This window comes from Carassius carassius, chromosome 38 (assembly GCF_963082965.1).
Source record: "Carassius carassius chromosome 38, fCarCar2.1, whole genome shotgun sequence".
In the NCBI taxonomy this organism is placed as follows: domain Eukaryota; kingdom Metazoa; phylum Chordata; class Actinopteri; order Cypriniformes; family Cyprinidae; genus Carassius; species Carassius carassius.
The window spans coordinates 11013789-11033034 of NC_081792.1; the positions used below are offsets into that span (position 1 = coordinate 11013789).

Consider the following 19246-nt stretch of genomic DNA (forward strand, 5'->3'; position numbering starts at 1 on the left):
ATGAGGTTTCTCAAAAATACGGGGTTGTTCTACCGAATTTAATATGTAAATATTTATATCGTAGGAATGCGCATAGGTGAATAATTCCCTCTGACTATTCTCGACGACCACACTCATATCCGGTAGGTGGCGGTAAATGCACCTTAAGTTGGTCTGCCAACCGCCAGTTAAACTCTAAAAGAAGAAGAAGAAGAGTCCGTGCTGCTGCTTTTTTAAATGATACAGCAATCACGGTTTTACTCGAATATATACCCATAAATAAGTCGCACCAAGAGTTACACTTGCTCAAATGATAGATCTGGTCAAGTAAATGGACGAATAATGCGAGAGAAGTGTAATGTTGACTCGAGGGCAGGGTGTGTGTGTAGCCCAGCCTCAAGAGGAGGAATCAAACACCCTCACTCGAGCTATTATCAGTGAAAACCACCGAACTAAACACACAAGAGCCCTTACAGGGAATACACGTGTTATAACAGACAAAAAGATGTCGTTCATCCCCGGTCATCCTGTCACAGCAGTTGTGGTGAGTTTGTAGCATGTTAAAGTTCACTAGCATCAGAGCCTTCAGCTTTGTATGCGGAGCTTTAGTGTTTTTAATGCTGACCGTGATTCATTTAATATCGTCTGACTGGGAAAGCGATCAATGCAAACATGGTTATTGCTTCCAATACTAATCGATGTCATGACAGGTCAGTTTGGTTAAGTTTTAAGTTAACAGTAGATAGAATGGAAAGCGCTAGCATGCTAGGCTAACGTTAGCCACGGGCAAACAAAATGACCAATAGTTAAACATAAACTTACTGCTCTTTTTATTTTTATAATATTATAAGTAAGTAACGTGGCAAAATATAACGAAATAAAACGTTTTCTAGAGCAACATCCTGGAACATTACTGGTTCCATCCGTCTGCATTGAAATGAAATGCAGTTTATACAAAGCTTACCAGTCATTTTTTTGGGATCCATTTAATATTAAATTATTAATTGAATTGTTTTGTATTATATTCAATCTGTTCTGTCACTCAGGTGTGAAGTGGGCGTGGTTCGGGTTGCTGTTCAGGTAGTGCTGCCATATATGGTCATAAACAGCTGTGCCATAGGATCTGTATTAAATCCTAGTTAGTCACCTACCTAAACATCACTCTTAAACATCGTTCTCAGAAATGCTGCCTGTGTATAGCTTACTACTTTTAGGACACACATGTAGTGTGCCTGCTTTATAACTTAGCTGTCTTGTTTTTTTCTCTCTCTGTGTTTCAGCAACGGATTGAGATTCACAAACTACGGGACAGTGATAATTTAATATTAGGATTCAGCATTGGAGGGGGAATCGACCAAGATCCAGGCCAGAATCCTTTTTCTGAAGACAAGACAGACAAGGTGAAAAATCACGATTTGTGAAATTATTAGTATTTAGAGGAAGGCATTTTCCTCCTTTGTCTTTCTGAGGTGACTCTTCTGACTTTATGTATGTCACAGGGAATCTATGTCACACGCGTGTCTAAAGGTGGACCTGCAGAGGTGGCTGGTCTCAGGATGGGAGACAAAATCATGCAGGTGAGAGATCCAGACCTGTCACCCAGAATACTGCCGCGTTTCCACCGAAATTACCCGGAACATTTGTACCAGGAACTTTTTTCCCCGCTGATCACGTGGAGCTCACGTCTCTGAGATCGGCGAAACACATTTTTAAATAGGCGCTGTCTTTATAATTAAACCACAGATTTGAGTTTTAAACAACTACATTCTCGCCTGAAATACTTTTAAAATTACATTTCAGGACACAATAACAGTAATATTTTGAAAATGATCCGAATAAATTGTGGTTGAACTCAACCAATGCTGCGTGAACTCAACCAATCAGGATGTTTAGCGCCCCGAAAGTTCCGGAACTTTGAAAAGGTACTACCTCACCAGAAGGGACTTTCTGTGGGCATTTTTTTACCCGGAACTTTATTTAGCCAAAAATACATTGTATGGGTCAAAATTATAAATTTTTCTTGTATGCCCCAAATCACTAAGTATATTAAGGATATTAAGTAAAGATCATGTTCCATGATGATTTTTTAAATAAATTTCCAATCGTAAATATATAAAAATTAAATTTTTTGTTTAGTAATATGCATTGCTAAAAGTTCATTTGGACAACTTTAAAGTTATCTCAGTTATTATTATTATATCTTTTTTTTGCACCATCAGATTCCAGATTTTCAAATAGTTCTATCTCAACGAAATATTGCCCGATCCTAATTAAACATAAATCAATGGAAAACATCATGTATACATCTCAATTTAAAGTAAAATGACGCTTAAGACTGGTTTTGTTGTCCAGGGTCACATATAAGAAATAATTGTATGTGATTCCTAGCAGTGATGGAGTTTTTTTCAGGTCACAAAACCAAGTGATTCCTGATTTTACTGAATGGTCCTCCACTAGAGGGCGCTGTGGCATCATTATCTATTTTTTTCATTTAGTGACACTTAAAGCAGTGGTTCACCCAAGAAAGCTACATTCTGTCATTATTTACTCACCTGGCATCCTGCAGACTTCAGTTCCAACCCCAATCAAACGCACCTACCTGTCATTATCAAGTAACCCTCAACAGCTTCACTAGCTCAGGTGTGTTTGACTGGAGTCTGCAGGACGGTAGCTCTTCACACCGCAAGCTCATCTCATCTCAGCGTATTTACACTGGAAGGGTACAGCGTCACAGCAGCGGCTCCAAAGCTCACGCTTGAGGTTTCATGGTTCACCTTTTCCATCTGCTCTTGGTACTAACTATTGCGTGACCAAATTCAAATGTGGCTGTAGTTCAAGCCAAGTTGTCAGGTCTGCATTTTTCACTTCAACAAACACTATTTGTAGCATGCCTCCCATCCAATAATTGCAAGAGCTTTGTCACTTTTAATGAGAAACAAAGTCGCCATGTAGTAAATTATGTGTTTGATAACAGATTGCATGCAATGAAACCGCGTCATCTAGAGTTTCATGACTGAAATAGATACTTATTTAAGTGTTCAACGTTAATTTCCAAAATTATGAAGCTGCAGACTCGGAGCCCACATTCTCAGTCCCCATACGATTTGTCTAAACTCCTGAGTCGGTTAGGTTTAGGGGCGGGGTTAGGTATAGGTAATTCGTACAAATTCATACTTCCTAAAATATGTATGAATTGCCGTAAAATGGAGTTGCAAGGGGTCTGAGAATGCAGGACTCTGGATGCGGGACTGTAGATGCAGCAGGCTCCGGTCTGCAGCTTCATACTACTCTTAATTTCAGGTGAACGGCTGGGACATGACTATGGTGACACACGATCAGGCACGAAAGAAGCTCACCAAGAAGAATGAAGATGTGGTCAGGCTTCTCGTCACTAGAAAATCCCTGGAGACTGCAGTCAGACAGTCCATGATGCAACACTAATGCAGATCTGAAACACCAGATCTAATTGAATGTCTTTATTGGTTAATCACATGTTTAGAGCATGTTTTAACTAATGAAAAAACTAACTCAGCCAAAGAGTGATGCCAGGAAACCCTTTACGCTCGGTATGGACTAACAAGGACTAGTTAAAGATCATTGTGATGTATTGAACTCTAACTGAACCTGTGTGTGTGTGTGTGTGTGTGTGTGTGTGTGTGTGTGAATGATCGCTCTCAGAGTACAATCTAAAGATTGTGGTTTGCATTCCATAATTTGTTACACTAATTTCAATTTAGCTACAGTTTATACTACACTGTCTTTAGCACGTACTGTATACTCCTGAATGTATCTTGGAGTTTTTAAACTCCATATCATTTCATTCATAGTTCTCAAGTGCTACAGTGACTTGTGGTTATCTCATTTCTCGTTAACACTTACACCTACATATACACCCATTCATTAATGAATTGATTAATGTGGGAAACGGATTAATGTGCTATTTTTTTCTCTTCATCTTATGACTGTTTTTGTATTTAATTAGCCTAATGATGCTATTGAAATATCATCCTCTGACCAGATAAACGGCTCATTCTAGATTTTTTTCACCATTGCAAACACTGCAGTTTTGTATTTAGCAAAAAAACAATTCCCTAATTTTTTCTGTTTTGACAATGTTTATGATACAGATATTTTGTGGCGTTTGATTGTATGAAGGTATATTTTCACGTAAGCGAATAAAGTAATCTTTCAGCACATGGTTTGTGTGTCTTAATAAGCTAAATGGAGAGTTTGCCATCTCAGCTCTGATGTCTAACGAGTCTCTGATTGGCTTTTTTTGTCCGGCTGTTAATGTCTTCACATTAAGCTTGAAAATGGTGACATTTCAGAGCACCAAATCTCTTTCCTGACCTTCTGTTGTTTGTGCAGGCAGTTTTGGACTTCAGGCTACAGTAACAGATTCTGTTTCCCTTTTTTTCTGATCGTGTTTTAGTGTGAATGTGTAAACAAACAAATGGCATTCTACTTTTCTTTGTTATTTTGAAACTGTACAATTTACGTACAGTGCTTGTCAAAAGGAAACATTTTTTTTAACTCAGGAAGGCTGCATATATTTGATAAAAACAGTAATTTTGTGAAATATTACAATTTGAAATAAGTACTATATAAATATATTTTAAAATGTAATTAATTTCTGATGCAAAGCGGATTTTCAGCACCATTTCTTCTTTGGTCTTCAGTGTCACATGACAATTTATAATTTTATCATTATGAAGCCTACTAACTATAATGACATAATGATTTGTCACTGTTTAGCTAATTTGTAATAAGAACACTTACAGCCTTTACAAAAGTAAACCCAAACCTTTTATAGTTTTATTAACTGCGTCTAATGTGTTTCATGCCTGTTTCTCAGCAGCTGAATGTATAATTACGGTGTCTAAATGAAGAACATGTATGCCGTGTACACACCACACACACACACACACACACACACACACACACACACACACACACACTCTCTCTCTCTCTCTGCATGGCAGGCTCATTGTGTTACCACAGCCATGCTGCTCTCATCTCTCAAAAATGTGAACAATGCGCTGTTTTGTGTTAAAGCCATGTTTCCAGTCCTTACACTCCCTGAAGAACGGATACACACATTTAGAGTTTTATTATTTTGCATATATTTTCTCCCATTGTAAACAACTGCAAGTTGTTAGTCTGAATGAACAGAACACAGTACTTAAAGATCTGGTTGATTATTAAAATCAACAAATATAAACAGAAAAACATTTGGTCTTATTCCTAATAAAAAAAACTCTCTATTTCATACACTTCGGTGAATTAGTTCTAACTAATAATCATTTCTACAAACAAGAGCTGATATTTTAAGCTAATACAAAACAAGTTTTACTGGAAAGTTAAGTTCAAGCAGTTGGCATTACACTCAGACGCAAATAAATAAAATGAAGTCATGGTTCAGGTTAGGGTTTAATTGCTTGACAGGAATGTTTTCCTAAGAATAACAGAGAATGTTGATATAGTAAATGTGTCCTGGCTGTATAAATCACGTTCATTAATGTAATCTGCAACCATTCAATTATACAGGTGCTGGTCATATAATTAGAATATCATCAAAAAGTTGATTTATTTCACTAATTCCAATCAAAAAGTGAAACTTGTTTATTATATTCATTCATTACACACAGACTGATATATTTCAAATATTTATTTATTTTTAATTGTGATGATTATAACTAAAAATCTCAAATTCAGTATCTCAGAAAATTAGAATATAACTTAAGACCAATACAAAGAAAGGAGTTTTAGAAATCTTGGCCAACTGAAAAGTATAAAAATGAAAAGTTTGAGCATGTACAGCACTCAATACTTAGTTGGGGCTCCTTTTGCCTGAATTACTGCAAAGAATCATTACATATATATTTGAAATATATCAGTCTGTGTGTAATGAATGAATATAAAATACAAGTGTCACTTTTTGAATGGAATTAATGAAAGAAATTAAGTTTCTGATGATATATAATTATATGACCAGCACCTGTAAGCCAAATTCTACAGCACTAGATCTGTTACAGGTCTGTAAATGGTCGTAGCACACCTAGTGGTCCTTTTAGGAATAGCTGTTTAAAGATACAGCTTCAGTTTGATCAGTTTAATAAAATAAATAAGAATTAATACATATAGTTAAAACAAATGGGATATAGTTGAAAAACAGTATACTGTTTGTATTTCTTTGACCACTAGGTGTTGCTGTTCCAAACTTTTCTAGTTTCTTCTCAATATGCCAAGGTTGTGGTTACAGACAGACTTTTAGGCCAATTTCTAAAACTACGCCAAAAAGACAGACCCAGCGCAAAGTATCATTGCTGTCAACATTTGTTGAGCATGCAAGAATGGTTTGGAATATCACAAAACTTTTAATGAGATTTGATTTAGGCAGAACATTTCTGGGAGGCTACATTGGAAATGTTTCATTTTTTTTTATGCTTCCAAAATTTACCTGAAAATCTTTCTTCTTTGCAAACATAGGATACTCTGTCTCTCTCTCTAAAAAAAGAAAAATTGCAAATTATGAGTTTATAGAAGTATTTATTGAATTTACAACTGCATGATTGAATATACATTGATGTGTGGTTCTGAAACAAATAAAGAAATAAACAAACCTCTATTTGTATTAACTGTATCCTATTCTAACAATACAGCAGAAATAATACAATAATATTTTAACATGGCCAAAAACTGGCATTAAAAGATTGAAAAAGACTGTGCTGTGGGTCTAAGCAGCTACAACTAGAACAATGAGAAAGAATAAACCATTCGCAATACAATGGCTCCCTCTGCTGGTCACATAAATAACTACATCAGGCCGCCGCGAGAGGTGTCACGTGACGACCAGTGTACATGCGGGAAGTGCGTGCCCTATAACAGATTAACTGGATCGAAGGCGAATATCACCACAATAGCTTACAAACTATGCACAGAGGGTGCTTAGCTGGTATTATACAATGTGTATAACCAAAGAATAATGCCCGAGTGGCAACCTATACATTGATAGAAAGAAGCATCACGACACAAGGCCTAACCGGGCAGAAAAAGCCTGAGCTTGAATTAAGCAACACTAAACAGACATAACACTACCAATCTAGCCTTAGCAATGACCGTATAAGAACAACAAATACCGATTCTAATTACGGTGTCTAAATGAAGAACATGTATGCCGTGTACACACCACACACACACACACACACACACACACACACACACACACACACACACACTCTCTCTCTCTCTCTGCATGGCAGGCTCATTGTGTTACCACAGCCATGCTGCTCTCATCTCTCAAAAATGTGAACAATGCGCTGTTTTGTGTTAAAGCCATGTTTCCAGTCCTTACACTCCCTGAAGAACGGATACACACATTTAGAGTTTTATTATTTTGCATATATTTTCTCCCATTGTAAACAACTGCAAGTTGTTAGTCTGAATGAACAGAACACAGTACTTAAAGATCTGGTTGATTATTAAAATCAACAAATATAAACAGAAAAACATTTGGTCTTATTCCTAATAAAAAAAACTCTCTATTTCATACACTTCGGTGAATTAGTTCTAACTAATAATCATTTCTACAAACAAGAGCTGATATTTTAAGCTAATACAAAACAAGTTTTACTGGAAAGTTAAGTTCAAGCAGTTGGCATTACACTCAGACGCAAATAAATAAAATGAAGTCATGGTTCAGGTTAGGGTTTAATTGCTTGACAGGAATGTTTTCCTAAGAATAACAGAGAATGTTGATATAGTAAATGTGTCCTGGCTGTATAAATCACGTTCATTAATGTAATCTGCAACCATTCAATTATACAGGTGCTGGTCATATAATTAGAATATCATCAAAAAGTTGATTTATTTCACTAATTCCAATCAAAAAGTGAAACTTGTTTATTATATTCATTCATTACACACAGACTGATATATTTCAAATATTTATTTATTTTTAATTGTGATGATTATAACTAAAAATCTCAAATTCAGTATCTCAGAAAATTAGAATATAACTTAAGACCAATACAAAGAAAGGAGTTTTAGAAATCTTGGCCAACTGAAAAGTATAAAAATGAAAAGTTTGAGCATGTACAGCACTCAATACTTAGTTGGGGCTCCTTTTGCCTGAATTACTGCAAAGAATCATTACATATATATTTGAAATATATCAGTCTGTGTGTAATGAATGAATATAAAATACAAGTGTCACTTTTTGAATGGAATTAATGAAAGAAATTAAGTTTCTGATGATATATAATTATATGACCAGCACCTGTAAGCCAAATTCTACAGCACTAGATCTGTTACAGGTCTGTAAATGGTCGTAGCACACCTAGTGGTCCTTTTAGGAATAGCTGTTTAAAGATACAGCTTCAGTTTGATCAGTTTAATAAAATAAATAAGAATTAATACATATAGTTAAAACAAATGGGATATAGTTGAAAAACAGTATACTGTTTGTATTTCTTTGACCACTAGGTGTTGCTGTTCCAAACTTTTCTAGTTTCTTCTCAATATGCCAAGGTTGTGGTTACAGACAGACTTTTAGGCCAATTTCTAAAACTACGCCAAAAAGACAGACCCAGCGCAAAGTATCATTGCTGTCAACATTTGTTGAGCATGCAAGAATGGTTTGGAATATCACAAAACTTTTAATGAGATTTGATTTAGGCAGAACATTTCTGGGAGGCTACATTGGAAATGTTTCATTTTTTTTTATGCTTCCAAAATTTACCTGAAAATCTTTCTTCTTTGCAAACATAGGATACTCTGTCTCTCTCTCTAAAAAAAGAAAAATTGCAAATTATGAGTTTATAGAAGTATTTATTGAATTTACAACTGCATGATTGAATATACATTGATGTGTGGTTCTGAAACAAATAAAGAAATAAACAAACCTCTATTTGTATTAACTGTATCCTATTCTAACAATACAGCAGAAATAATACAATAATATTTTAACATGGCCAAAAACTGGCATTAAAAGATTGAAAAAGACTGTGCTGTGGGTCTAAGCAGCTACAACTAGAACAATGAGAAAGAATAAACCATTCGCAATACAATGGCTCCCTCTGCTGGTCACATAAATAACTACATCAGGCCGCCGCGAGAGGTGTCACGTGACGACCAGTGTACATGCGGGAAGTGCGTGCCCTATAACAGATTAACTGGATCGAAGGCGAATATCACCACAATAGCTTACAAACTATGCACAGAGGGTGCTTAGCTGGTATTATACAATGTGTATAACCAAAGAATAATGCCCGAGTGGCAACCTATACATTGATAGAAAGAAGCATCACGACACAAGGCCTAACCGGGCAGAAAAAGCCTGAGCTTGAATTAAGCAACACTAAACAGACATAACACTACCAATCTAGCCTTAGCAATGACCGTATAAGAACAACAAATACCGATTCTTACTTGTAAAGATGCACACAGACCTTGTGAAAAAAAAGTGCACTTATGTATACTTTTATAAAGTGTACTTATTGCGGAAATAATATACTTTAAAAGAACACACATAAATGCAAATTAAATTAGTTATTTTCGCCGCTTAAGTACATTGTATTTGTAATTAATTTCAAATATATTACAATTTAAAATTACATTAACTGCAATTAGTTTAACTTTTGAGTGATATTTTTGAACCACTTAAGTGGGACTTAAGTATATTTTATATGTGATTTGAAATATGGTAAATATGTACTTCTGAATAAGCAATTAATGTGAACCAAAATATACTTCACTGTCATATATCTCTGGCAATAAAGTTGAAATTTTGTATGATTAATAATAATAACAACCTCTTAAGTTACACTCAAAGCAAAACCACAAAATGGTAAACCCTCTACATTTATTGACAAATCAATCTCTAAAACAAATACACAAAAATGCTTTTTGCTGATGCACAAGAAAAACCCAACACTATACAGTTACAACACTTCAACTCACTTATTAGAAATAGTCTGGAGAACAATGCTTATTTCACCATTATGGAAAACATCATTCTGTAAGATGTGTAAACCTGTTTCCTCATTGGGGACCTAAAAATGTCCACAAGATCAAAATGTACTGGTATCACTATACTTGTGGAGTCATTTGGTCACCATAACATATAGGTTTACTAACACAAACGACACACATTTAATACAAAAGAAAGAAAGAAAATTATTTATCAATGTACAAAAAGTGAGACCTTATTTTAAAACAAAAGTGGGTTACTTGTACCCCTGGTTTCAAAGACAAGGCTTAAGACCAGCCCAAGACTAGAATGTAATTCTGAGCCGTTTTAACTGATAGAAACTTGCACTGACTGATCTTTAAAAAGACCAGTGCCTTTGTTTTGTCTCAAGATGCACAACAGTAATGTTTTTTCTAATGTCCTTACTGAACTATGATCCTGGCTTAGTCGAAGCCCTGTCTGTGAAAACAGGCCATTAGTTCTCAAAACTTTACTAGCACCAACATTAAATAGGACTGAAAGATTTCTTCTAAAATCTTACTCAAGCATTAGTGAAGGCAAGTTTGACAAAAAAAAAGAACTTAAAATGACCTTGCTGGGATGTGCTGTCTGTCAATGTCCCAGAAGCTGTCCATCGGAAGTAAACTTCACGTCATGAAGCTGCACACCATCTCTCCACAGTCTGTGAATGGATAAATGAAAGAAAGAACAATTGTTAGAAAACATTTCCAGCCATTATAAATGGTTCAGTCGAGTGAAAGCAATAGACACAGTTGCAGTCTTAAGTTTCAACTGGGTTTCAGGAGCCACTTCTGGGCTTAACTGGGGTTCAGGAACCCATCCTGGGCTTAACTGGGGAATTATCGGGTGAAGATCTGTGGACGGGACAGGAGGTTCTTGACACATTTTTTGGTCATTGTCAGAGTCGTCTATAGGTTCCCCAGCCACTTCTCTAAAATGACGAATTCTGTAGGGAAGAGGTGACCGCAGTCTCCTGAAACCACAACGCTTCGGCCCATCTTAGCGCAGCCCCGGATAATTGCAGGATAATGAATGAGATTTTCGCCCCTTCTGTAGGGCAGGGGTGCCCAACCCTGCTCCTGGCGATCGACTGTCCTGCAAAGTTTAGCTCCAATCCTAATCAAACACACCTGAAGCAACTAATTAAGGTCTTCAGGCTCACTTAAAAATTAAAGGCAGGTGTTTTTGATTGGGGGTCTGTGGAGCCTGGAGAATCTTGAGGCCAACACCATGGTGGAGCCGACAGTAGGAGGAACCAGTGGGGAGCTTTGACAGGAGGAATGGGCGACATCCCGAGGCTGATCCACGGAGGCGGAACCAGGGTGCATGCCAGCAGCGAAGCGGAGTGCACGTTGGACCAGGTCGACATCGCCGGTCTGGAAGCCCAAGGCGGAGGGGCTGGCTCGCGTGCCTGAGGCGGAGCTGAGGACTCGGCTGACCAGGACGACGATGGGACGGGCGAGGATGACAGGGAAACCGAAGGAAGGGAGGAGTCAGGTGAAGCCAAAGGGGTGGAGGGTAGAGGCAAAACCGGAGACCTGGAAGTCCATGGCGGAAGCGGAGGGACGACTGACAGAGGTTTGTCTGGATGGATGAGGGAGCCCGGAGGAGTCCTTGGGCAGACGGGCCTATGTGGAGCCAAAAGGATGCAGAGCTGGCGCGGAGCCGGCGGGCTGACAGGCCGAGGTGGAGACATGGGTCTGGAGGGCCGCAGTGCAGCAGGGGTTTCCGCGCAATCCTGAGCTGGTGAAAGGGGAACCTCTTCGGAGTCTGACGGGAGATTGGGAGCCTCTTCTGAGCCTGATGGGAGATTGGGAACCTATTCTGGGCTTAACTGGGGATTGGGAACCACTTCTGGGTCCAACTGGGTTTCAGGAGCCACTTCTGGGCTTAACTGGGGTTCAGGAACCCATCCTGGACTTAATTGGGGGTCGGGAGCCCATCCTGGGCTTAACTGGGGGTCGGGAGCCCATCCTGAGCTTAACTGGGGTTCAGGAACCCATCCTGGGCTTAACTGGGGGTCGGGAGCCCATCCTGGGCTTAACTGGGGAATTATCAGGCGAAGATCTGTGGACGGGACTGGAGGTTCTTGACACATTTGTTGGTCGTTGTCAGGGTCGTCCATAGGTTCCCCAAACACTTCTCTAAAATGGCGAATGAAATTCTGTAGGGACGAGGTGACCGCAGTCTCCTGAAAACACAACAATTCGGCCCATCTTAACGCAGCTCTGGATAATTGCAGGATAATGAACAAGATTTTCGCCCTTTCTGTAGGGTATTGATGTGCGTGTTGTTCCAGGATGAGCAAGCATTGTGATAGGAATCCATTGCAGTCCTCCTCCAGGCTAAGGAAGGGCGCTGGTCGAGAGACTGAATTTACCATGTACAGTCGTGGCCAAAAGTTTTGAGAATTGCATAAATATTGGAAATTGGAAAAGTTGCTGCTTAAGTTTTTATAATAGCAATTTGCATATACTCCAGAATGTTATGAAGAGTGATCAGATGAATTGCATAGTCCTTCTTTGCCATGAAAATTAACATAATCCCAAAAAAACCTTTCCACTGCATTTCATTGCTGTCATTAAAGGACCTGCTGAGATCATTTCAGTAATCGTCTTGTTAACTCAGGTGAGAATGTTGACAAGCACAAGGCTGGATATCATTATGTCAGACTGATTGTATTATAATGGCAGACTTGACATGTTAAAAGGAGGGTGATGCTTGAAATCATTGTTCTTCCATTGTTAACCATGGTGACCTGCAAAGAAACGCGTGCAGCCATCATTGCGTTGCATAAAAATGGCTTCACAGGCAAGGATCAGAATCAGAATCAGAAAGAGCTTTATTGCCAAGTATGCTTGCGCATACAAGGAATTTGTTTTAGTGACATAAGCTTCCAGTAAACAGAGACAACAACACACAAAAAAAAAAAAAAATTACAGGAGAATTACAAATTGGCAAATAAATAAGTGTATAAACAATTGTGCTATAAATGATAATGGAATATGATTGAGTGAGATGCAGGAATGTTCTAGGATGGAGGGGTAACAAATAAATATAAGGATATTGCACATTTTTGCATAAGCATACGTTTAAGTGGGAAACATTTAACTGTTCATGAGGTAGATTGCCTGGGGGAAGAAACTATTCTTGTGCCTTGCTGTTCTTGTATTTGCGGCTCTGAGGCGCCGGCCAGATGGCAAAAGTTCAAAGATGGGGTGACTTGGATGTGAGGGATCCAGAGTGATTTTCTGAGTCCTTTTCCTCACTCTGGATGTGTACAGTTCTTGGGAGGGTGGGCAGGGGAGCACCAATAATCCTTTCAGCAGTCCGAACAGTTCTCTGTAGTCTTCTGATATCTGATTTTGTAGCTGAACCAAACCAGACAGTAATTGAAGTACACAGGACTGACTCAATGACGGCTGAGTAGAACTGTTTCAGCAGCTCCTGTGGCAGGTTAAACTTCCTCAGCTGGCGAAGGAAGTACAACCTTTGTTGGGATTTTTTCACAATGGAGCCAATGTGATTGTCCCACTTCAGGTCCTGAGAGATGGTGGTTCCCAGGAATCTGAATGACTCCACTGCAGCCACAGTGCTGTTCATGATGGTGAGTGGGGAAAGTGCAGGGGGGTTTCTCCTAAAGTCCACAGTCATCTCCACTGTTTTGAGCGTGTTCAGCTCCAGGTTGTTAAGACTGCACCAGACAGCCAGCTGCTCAACCTCCTGTCTGTAAGCAGACTCGTCACCGTCCTGGATGAGGCCGATGACTGTAGTGTCGTCTGCAAACTTCAGGAGCTTGACAGAGGGGTCTTTAGAGGTGCAGTCGTTGGTGTACAGGGAGAAGAGCAGAGGGGAGAGAACACATCCCTGAGGGGCACCAGTGTTGGTGGAGCAGCTGTTTGACATGAATTTCCCCAGTCTCACTAATTGTTGCCTATCTGTCAGAAAGCTGGTGATCCACTGACAGATAGAGCTAGGAACAGAGAGCTGGGTCAGTTTGGTCTGGAGGGTTGTTGGGATGATGGTGTTGAAAGCCGAACTAAAGTCCACAAACAGGATCCTCACATAAGTCCCTGTTTTGTCCAGATGTTGCAGGATGAAGTGCAATGCCATGTTGATTGCATCATTCACGGACCTGTTTGCTCGGTACGCAAACTGCAGGGGGTCCAGTAAGGGTCCAGTGATGTCCTTCAGATAAGCCAGAACCAGTTTTTCAAACGACTTCATGACGACAGACGTTAGAGCCACAGGTCTGTAGTCGTTAAGTCCTGTTATCTTGGGTTTCTTTGGAATGGGGATTATGGTGGAGCGTTTGAAGCAGGAAGGCACTTCACACAACTCCAGAGATCTGTTGAAGATCTGTGAAAAGATGGGGGCCAGCTGTTCAGCACAGATTTTCAGACAGGCTGGTGTAACGCCATCTGGGCCTGGTGCTTTTCTTCTTTTGTTTTTCTTGAAGACCTGGCGCACATCATCTTCACAGATTTGAAGAGCAGGAGGTATGGAGAGGGGGATTGCAGGAGGTGTTAATGGTTGTGTAGGGAGATGGTCAGAGTGTGTGTTGGGGGTTTCAAATCTACAATAAAACTCATTCAGGTCGTTAGCAAGTCGTTGATTAGCCTCAGTGCAAGGGGATGGTGTCTTGTAGTTTGTGATGGCTCTCAGTCCTCTCCAAACTGAAGTAGAGTCGTTAGAAAGTAAACTGGTCTTCCAACTTTTTAGCATAGGTCTTTTTAGCCGCTCTAATCTCTTTGTTCAGTGTGTTCCTGGCCTGATTGTACAAGACCCTGTCCCCATTTCTGTAGGCATCCTCTTTGGCCTGATGAAGGTGTCTGAGTTTTACTGTAAACCATGGCTTATCATTGTTGAATGTTAAATAAGTCCTGGTAGGAATGCATATGTCCTCACAGAAACTAATATAGGATGTTACAGTCTCTGTGAGTTCGTTCAGATCGGTGGTAGCAGCTTCAAAAACGCTCCAGTCTGTGATGTCAAAACAAGATTGTAAATCCTGCTCTGTTTCGCTGGTCCATCTCTTCACAGTCTTTACTACAGGTTTAGCAGATTTAAGTTTCTGCTTGTAGGTCGGTATAAGATGAACCAGACAGTGATCAGAACGTCCCAAAGCTGCTCGTGGAACAGAGTGATATGCATCCTTTATTGTGGTGCAACAGTGATCCAGTATATTACTGTCTCTGGTGGGACAGGTAACATGCTGTCTGTATTTTGGCAGTTCACGGGAGGGATTGGCTTTATTAAAGTCCCCAAGAATGATTAAAACAGAGTCCGGGTGTTGTTGTTCTGTGTCTGTGATCTGATCAGCCAGTTTCTGTAAAGCTGAGCTCACATGCGCTTGAGGTGGAATGTAAACACTGACCAGAACGAGCGAGTGAAACTCCCGCGGCGAATAGAATGGCTTGCAGTTGATAAACTGTGTTTCTAGATCAGGACAGCACATCTTCTTTAACACAGTTACATCTGTACACCACCGTTCATTGATGTAAAAGCATGTCCCGCCGCCGCGCGATTTCCCCGTTGATTCTGCGTCGCGATCCGCTCTAAACAGCTGAAAGCCCGGCAGATGGAGTGCGCTGTCCGGTATGGCATCATTCAGCCAGGTTTCCGTGAAACACAGAGCAGCAGAGTGAGAGAAATCCTTATTTGTCCGAGAGAGCAGAAGGAGTTTCTTCCGTTTTGTTGGGTAGAGAGCGGAGATTTGCGAGATGGATGCTAGGTAACGGCGTTCGAAATCCGCGCTTCCTGAGTCTGACGAGCGCTCCCGCTCGCTTTCCCCGTCTGCGCGTCCTGAAGCGCTTGATCAGCGCCGCTGCTCCTCCGATAACAATGTTCAGTAAAACGTCTGTATAATAGAAATCCGGAAAAATATCATGTGGTGTGTTCTGCCGAATGTTCAGCAGTTCATCCCTGGTGAAACTGATCGTGTTTGTTAAACAAAAAACAGGAAAAACGAACAAAAACAGTACAAACACTGGAGAGCCAAGCACTGAAGCAGCCATGTGCGGCGCCATCTTGGATTATTGTGGCTACTAAGATTGCACCTAAATCAACAATTTATAGGATCATCAAGAACTTCAAGGAAAGAGGTTCAATTCTTGTAAAGAAGGCTTCGGGGCGTCCAAGAAAGTCCAGCAAGCGCCAGGATCGTCTCCTAAAGAGGTTTCAGCTGCGGGATCGGAGTGCCACCAGTGCAGAGCTTGCCTAGGAATGGCAGCAGGCAGGTGTGAGCGCATCTGCACGCACAGTGAGCCGAAGACTTTTGGAAGATGGCCTGGTGTCAAGAAGGGCAGCAAAGAAGCCACTTCTCTCCAAAAAAAACATCAGGGACAGATTGATCTTCTGCAGAAAGTATAGTGAATGGACTGCTGAGGACTGGGGCAAAGTAATATTCTCAGATGAAGCCCCTTTCCGATTGTTTGGGGCATCTGGAAAAAGGCTTGTCCGGAGAAGAAAAGGTGAGCGCTACCATCAGTCCTGTCATGCCAACAGTAAAGCATCCTGACACCATTCATGTGTGGGGTTGCTTCTCATCCAAGGGAGTGGGCTCACTCACAATTCTGCCCAAAAACACAGCCATGAATAAAGAATGGCACCAAAACACCCTCCAACAGCAACTTCTTCCAACAATCCAACAACAGTTTGGTGAAGAACAATGCATTTTCCAGCACGATGGAGCACCGTGCCATAAGGCAAAAGTGATAACTAAGTGGCTCGGGGACCAGAATGTTGAAATTTTGGGTCCATGGCCTGGAAACTCCCCAGATCTTAATCCCATTGAGAACTTGTGGTCAATCCTCAAGAGGCGGGTGGACAAACAAAAACCCACTAATTCTGACAAACTCCAAGAAGTGATTATGAAAGAATGGGTTGCTATCAGTCAGGATTTGGCCCAGAAGTTGATTGAGAGCATGCCCAGTCGAGAGTCGAGTTGCAGAGGTCCTGAAAAAGAAGGGCCAACACTGCAAATACTGACTCTTTACATAAATGTCATGTAATTGTCGATAAAAGCCTTTGAAACGTATGAAGAGCTTGTAATTAGATTTCAGTACATCACAGAAACAACTGAAACCAACATCTAAAAGCAGTTTAGCAGCAAACTTTTTGAAAACTAATATTTATGTAATTCTCAAAACTTTTGGCCACGACTGTACACCAACATAGGAGCAGTGTTTGCGGAAGCGCCGTCTTGGTTGCGCTGAATTTATATCGGTTTGCGGTGAGCCTTCTGTCAGGATATGCACGGGAGACAAAGGTAGGTGAATTCAGTACAGTGTTTATTAGTGATTCAAGTGCTTTGTGAATACTTCGTGTTTTCAAGTACGGGCAGTACAATGAACAGAGGGGACTGGATCTTAGACAGGTGAGTACGTTTGATTCAGGAATGTCACAGCCACAGTCACAGATCACTCATATTTGTTCTCTTCCTTTACAGATGCCGAAGTTAATACCAGCTCGTGATATAGACTACAGAGACCGTTGGATCACAGTTAAAGATAGAGTGTTCTGGGGTCCTGGGGAAAGCAGAACAAGGACACAGGTTAGTGTTACAAAAGGGTGAGTATACATTACTTCTGGTTGGCAGTGAAGTGTCAGGAGCTCAGGAGACAAGTGCGTAGGGTCTGTTCTGTTGGAGGCTCGACCCAGAACTGGGGCTGAGATTACTTCTTTATAGTGCCTTGATTAGATCGTTAATAAGGAACATGTGTGGGTGCTTAGCTTGGCAGGTTCCTGACACTAAGAGCCGAATTAACGTTACCTCAATCATCAGGGCAACATGGTGGTAAATGCTGGGAGATGTATCTTCAGATTTCCCATAAACAGCAGAATTCCTGATCACACCATCTTCACTGACACTGGGCTTAAAAATAGATGACATTTTTACAAACATTCATTATTCCTACTTTAAAGGGAATAAAACATAACTCTACCAATTACCAAAAATATATAAATATCCCTTTTTTTCATATATATAAAAATAAATTCATCAGTCAGAAATAAATTACGCAATTAATTCACTTCTCGAGTTCATATGGCAAGATCAGCCGCGTTGATGAAAGCCACACGAATGGCAAGACTAAATTATGGATAATTTAGGGATAAAGAAAACTTATATGGAGATAAACTTACTTGATTCGTCGTCTGCAGCACATAATGTCTCATCTGTACTCATCCAAACTCTTCTTGTTTGTTTCCTCACACATCGCGGCGGTTACACAAACACGGCGCATTTTTCAAAATCTGGTGAAGTAGTGCGCCGTCATGATGTAATATTTTGGCGCATGCGCATTCAACAAAAAAGACACTGCGTGGTTACCTTTTATTTCAAGCTTTCCATTTCTACTCAAGTTCAAGTTGTTCTAATTCATTGGTTAGACTCATTCACCTAACTAAAAGTCATTTTTACAGTGCAGTTTAGCCTATATTAGAAACCAAATGTAGGCTACTTGAATCCAAATTAATTTGGTTTAGATTCGTTAAACTTTTGCTTGCAATGAATGCACTTAAATGTGTGTTTAAGTGACTTAGAACGACATAATGATATTGAAAGTTTTCTGTACACAGATGTAAATTATGGTACTATTACATACAAATACAGTACTTTCAGAAAATATTATGTAGAAAATGCAATTTATAGAATTCATAGAGCAGGAGCCGGTGATGAAAATTTCAACAATTCAAAGTTTTATTGGAGTATACTGTATAACAAAGTGTATTGAAGTTTATTTTTATTAATTGCATTAATGCACATAGTAGGCTATATATTATAGTCTAAATAGTAATACATTTAAAATACATTAACAAATGTAATTTTGGAGAACACACTTAAGTTGAAATTAAACTCAATTATTTTACATGTGCTTTAGTATATTGAAAAATATTTAAATAAGTGTACTTATTTAAAATACAATAAATCATAATTATGTAAAATGTATGTTTAAGTAATACTTAATAAGACATTATCATAAAGTGCATTTTTATAAAGTGCACTTAAGTATGTTAAGACCTATTGTCATTAAAGTGTTCTCTCTTTAAGTGGCCTTTAATTTAAATTATATGATATTATCTGCAAATGCACTTTTAAAAAAGTATACTTTTAAGATTGGAAGTACACAACAAGTACACTTTTAATATAATTAAGCATACTTCTTTTTCACAAGGGTATAGAATTGTGCTATAATAACCCCTATAAATACAACTAATTATATACACTAACACTTGAAATGAAACAGAAATGTAGCTGTTTTTGGAGGGATGCTC

The 19246-nt window shown here is 39.4% G+C and overlaps 1 protein-coding gene across 2 annotated transcripts; it reads left to right on the forward strand.

The window, feature by feature from the left end:
* The first annotated feature begins 474 nt into the window (after positions 1 to 474).
* On the forward strand, positions 475 to 3902 carry LOC132119303 (tax1-binding protein 3-like). 2 transcript variants are annotated; one of them, XR_009426143.1, is made up of 5 exons: positions 475 to 523; positions 1260 to 1379; positions 1479 to 1556; positions 3280 to 3470; positions 3506 to 3902. XR_009426143.1 is itself a non-coding variant. In XM_059529144.1 (4 exons), the coding sequence occupies exons 1-4, from the start codon at positions 485 to 487 to the stop codon at positions 3418 to 3420; spliced, it is 378 nt and encodes a 125-aa protein (XP_059385127.1). In that variant the 5' UTR covers positions 475 to 484; the 3' UTR covers positions 3421 to 3902. The 2 variants fall into 2 exon arrangements, 1 of the variants encoding a protein (XP_059385127.1); XM_059529144.1 differs by having other exon boundaries at positions 3280 to 3902.
* The last annotated feature ends 15344 nt before the right edge of the window (positions 3903 to 19246 follow it).

Excerpts from the sequence above, each read along its gene's own strand:
- LOC132119303 (XM_059529144.1), top strand. The coding sequence starts at position 485 with ATGTCGTTCATCCCCGGTCATCCTGTCACAGCAGTTGTG. Across the intron at positions 524-1,259 it reads ATCCTGTCACAGCAGTTGTG|CAACGGATTGAGATTCACAA; the intron begins GTGAGTTTGTAG and ends TCTGTGTTTCAG. Across the intron at positions 1,380-1,478 it reads CTGAAGACAAGACAGACAAG|GGAATCTATGTCACACGCGT; the intron begins GTGAAAAATCAC and ends TGTATGTCACAG.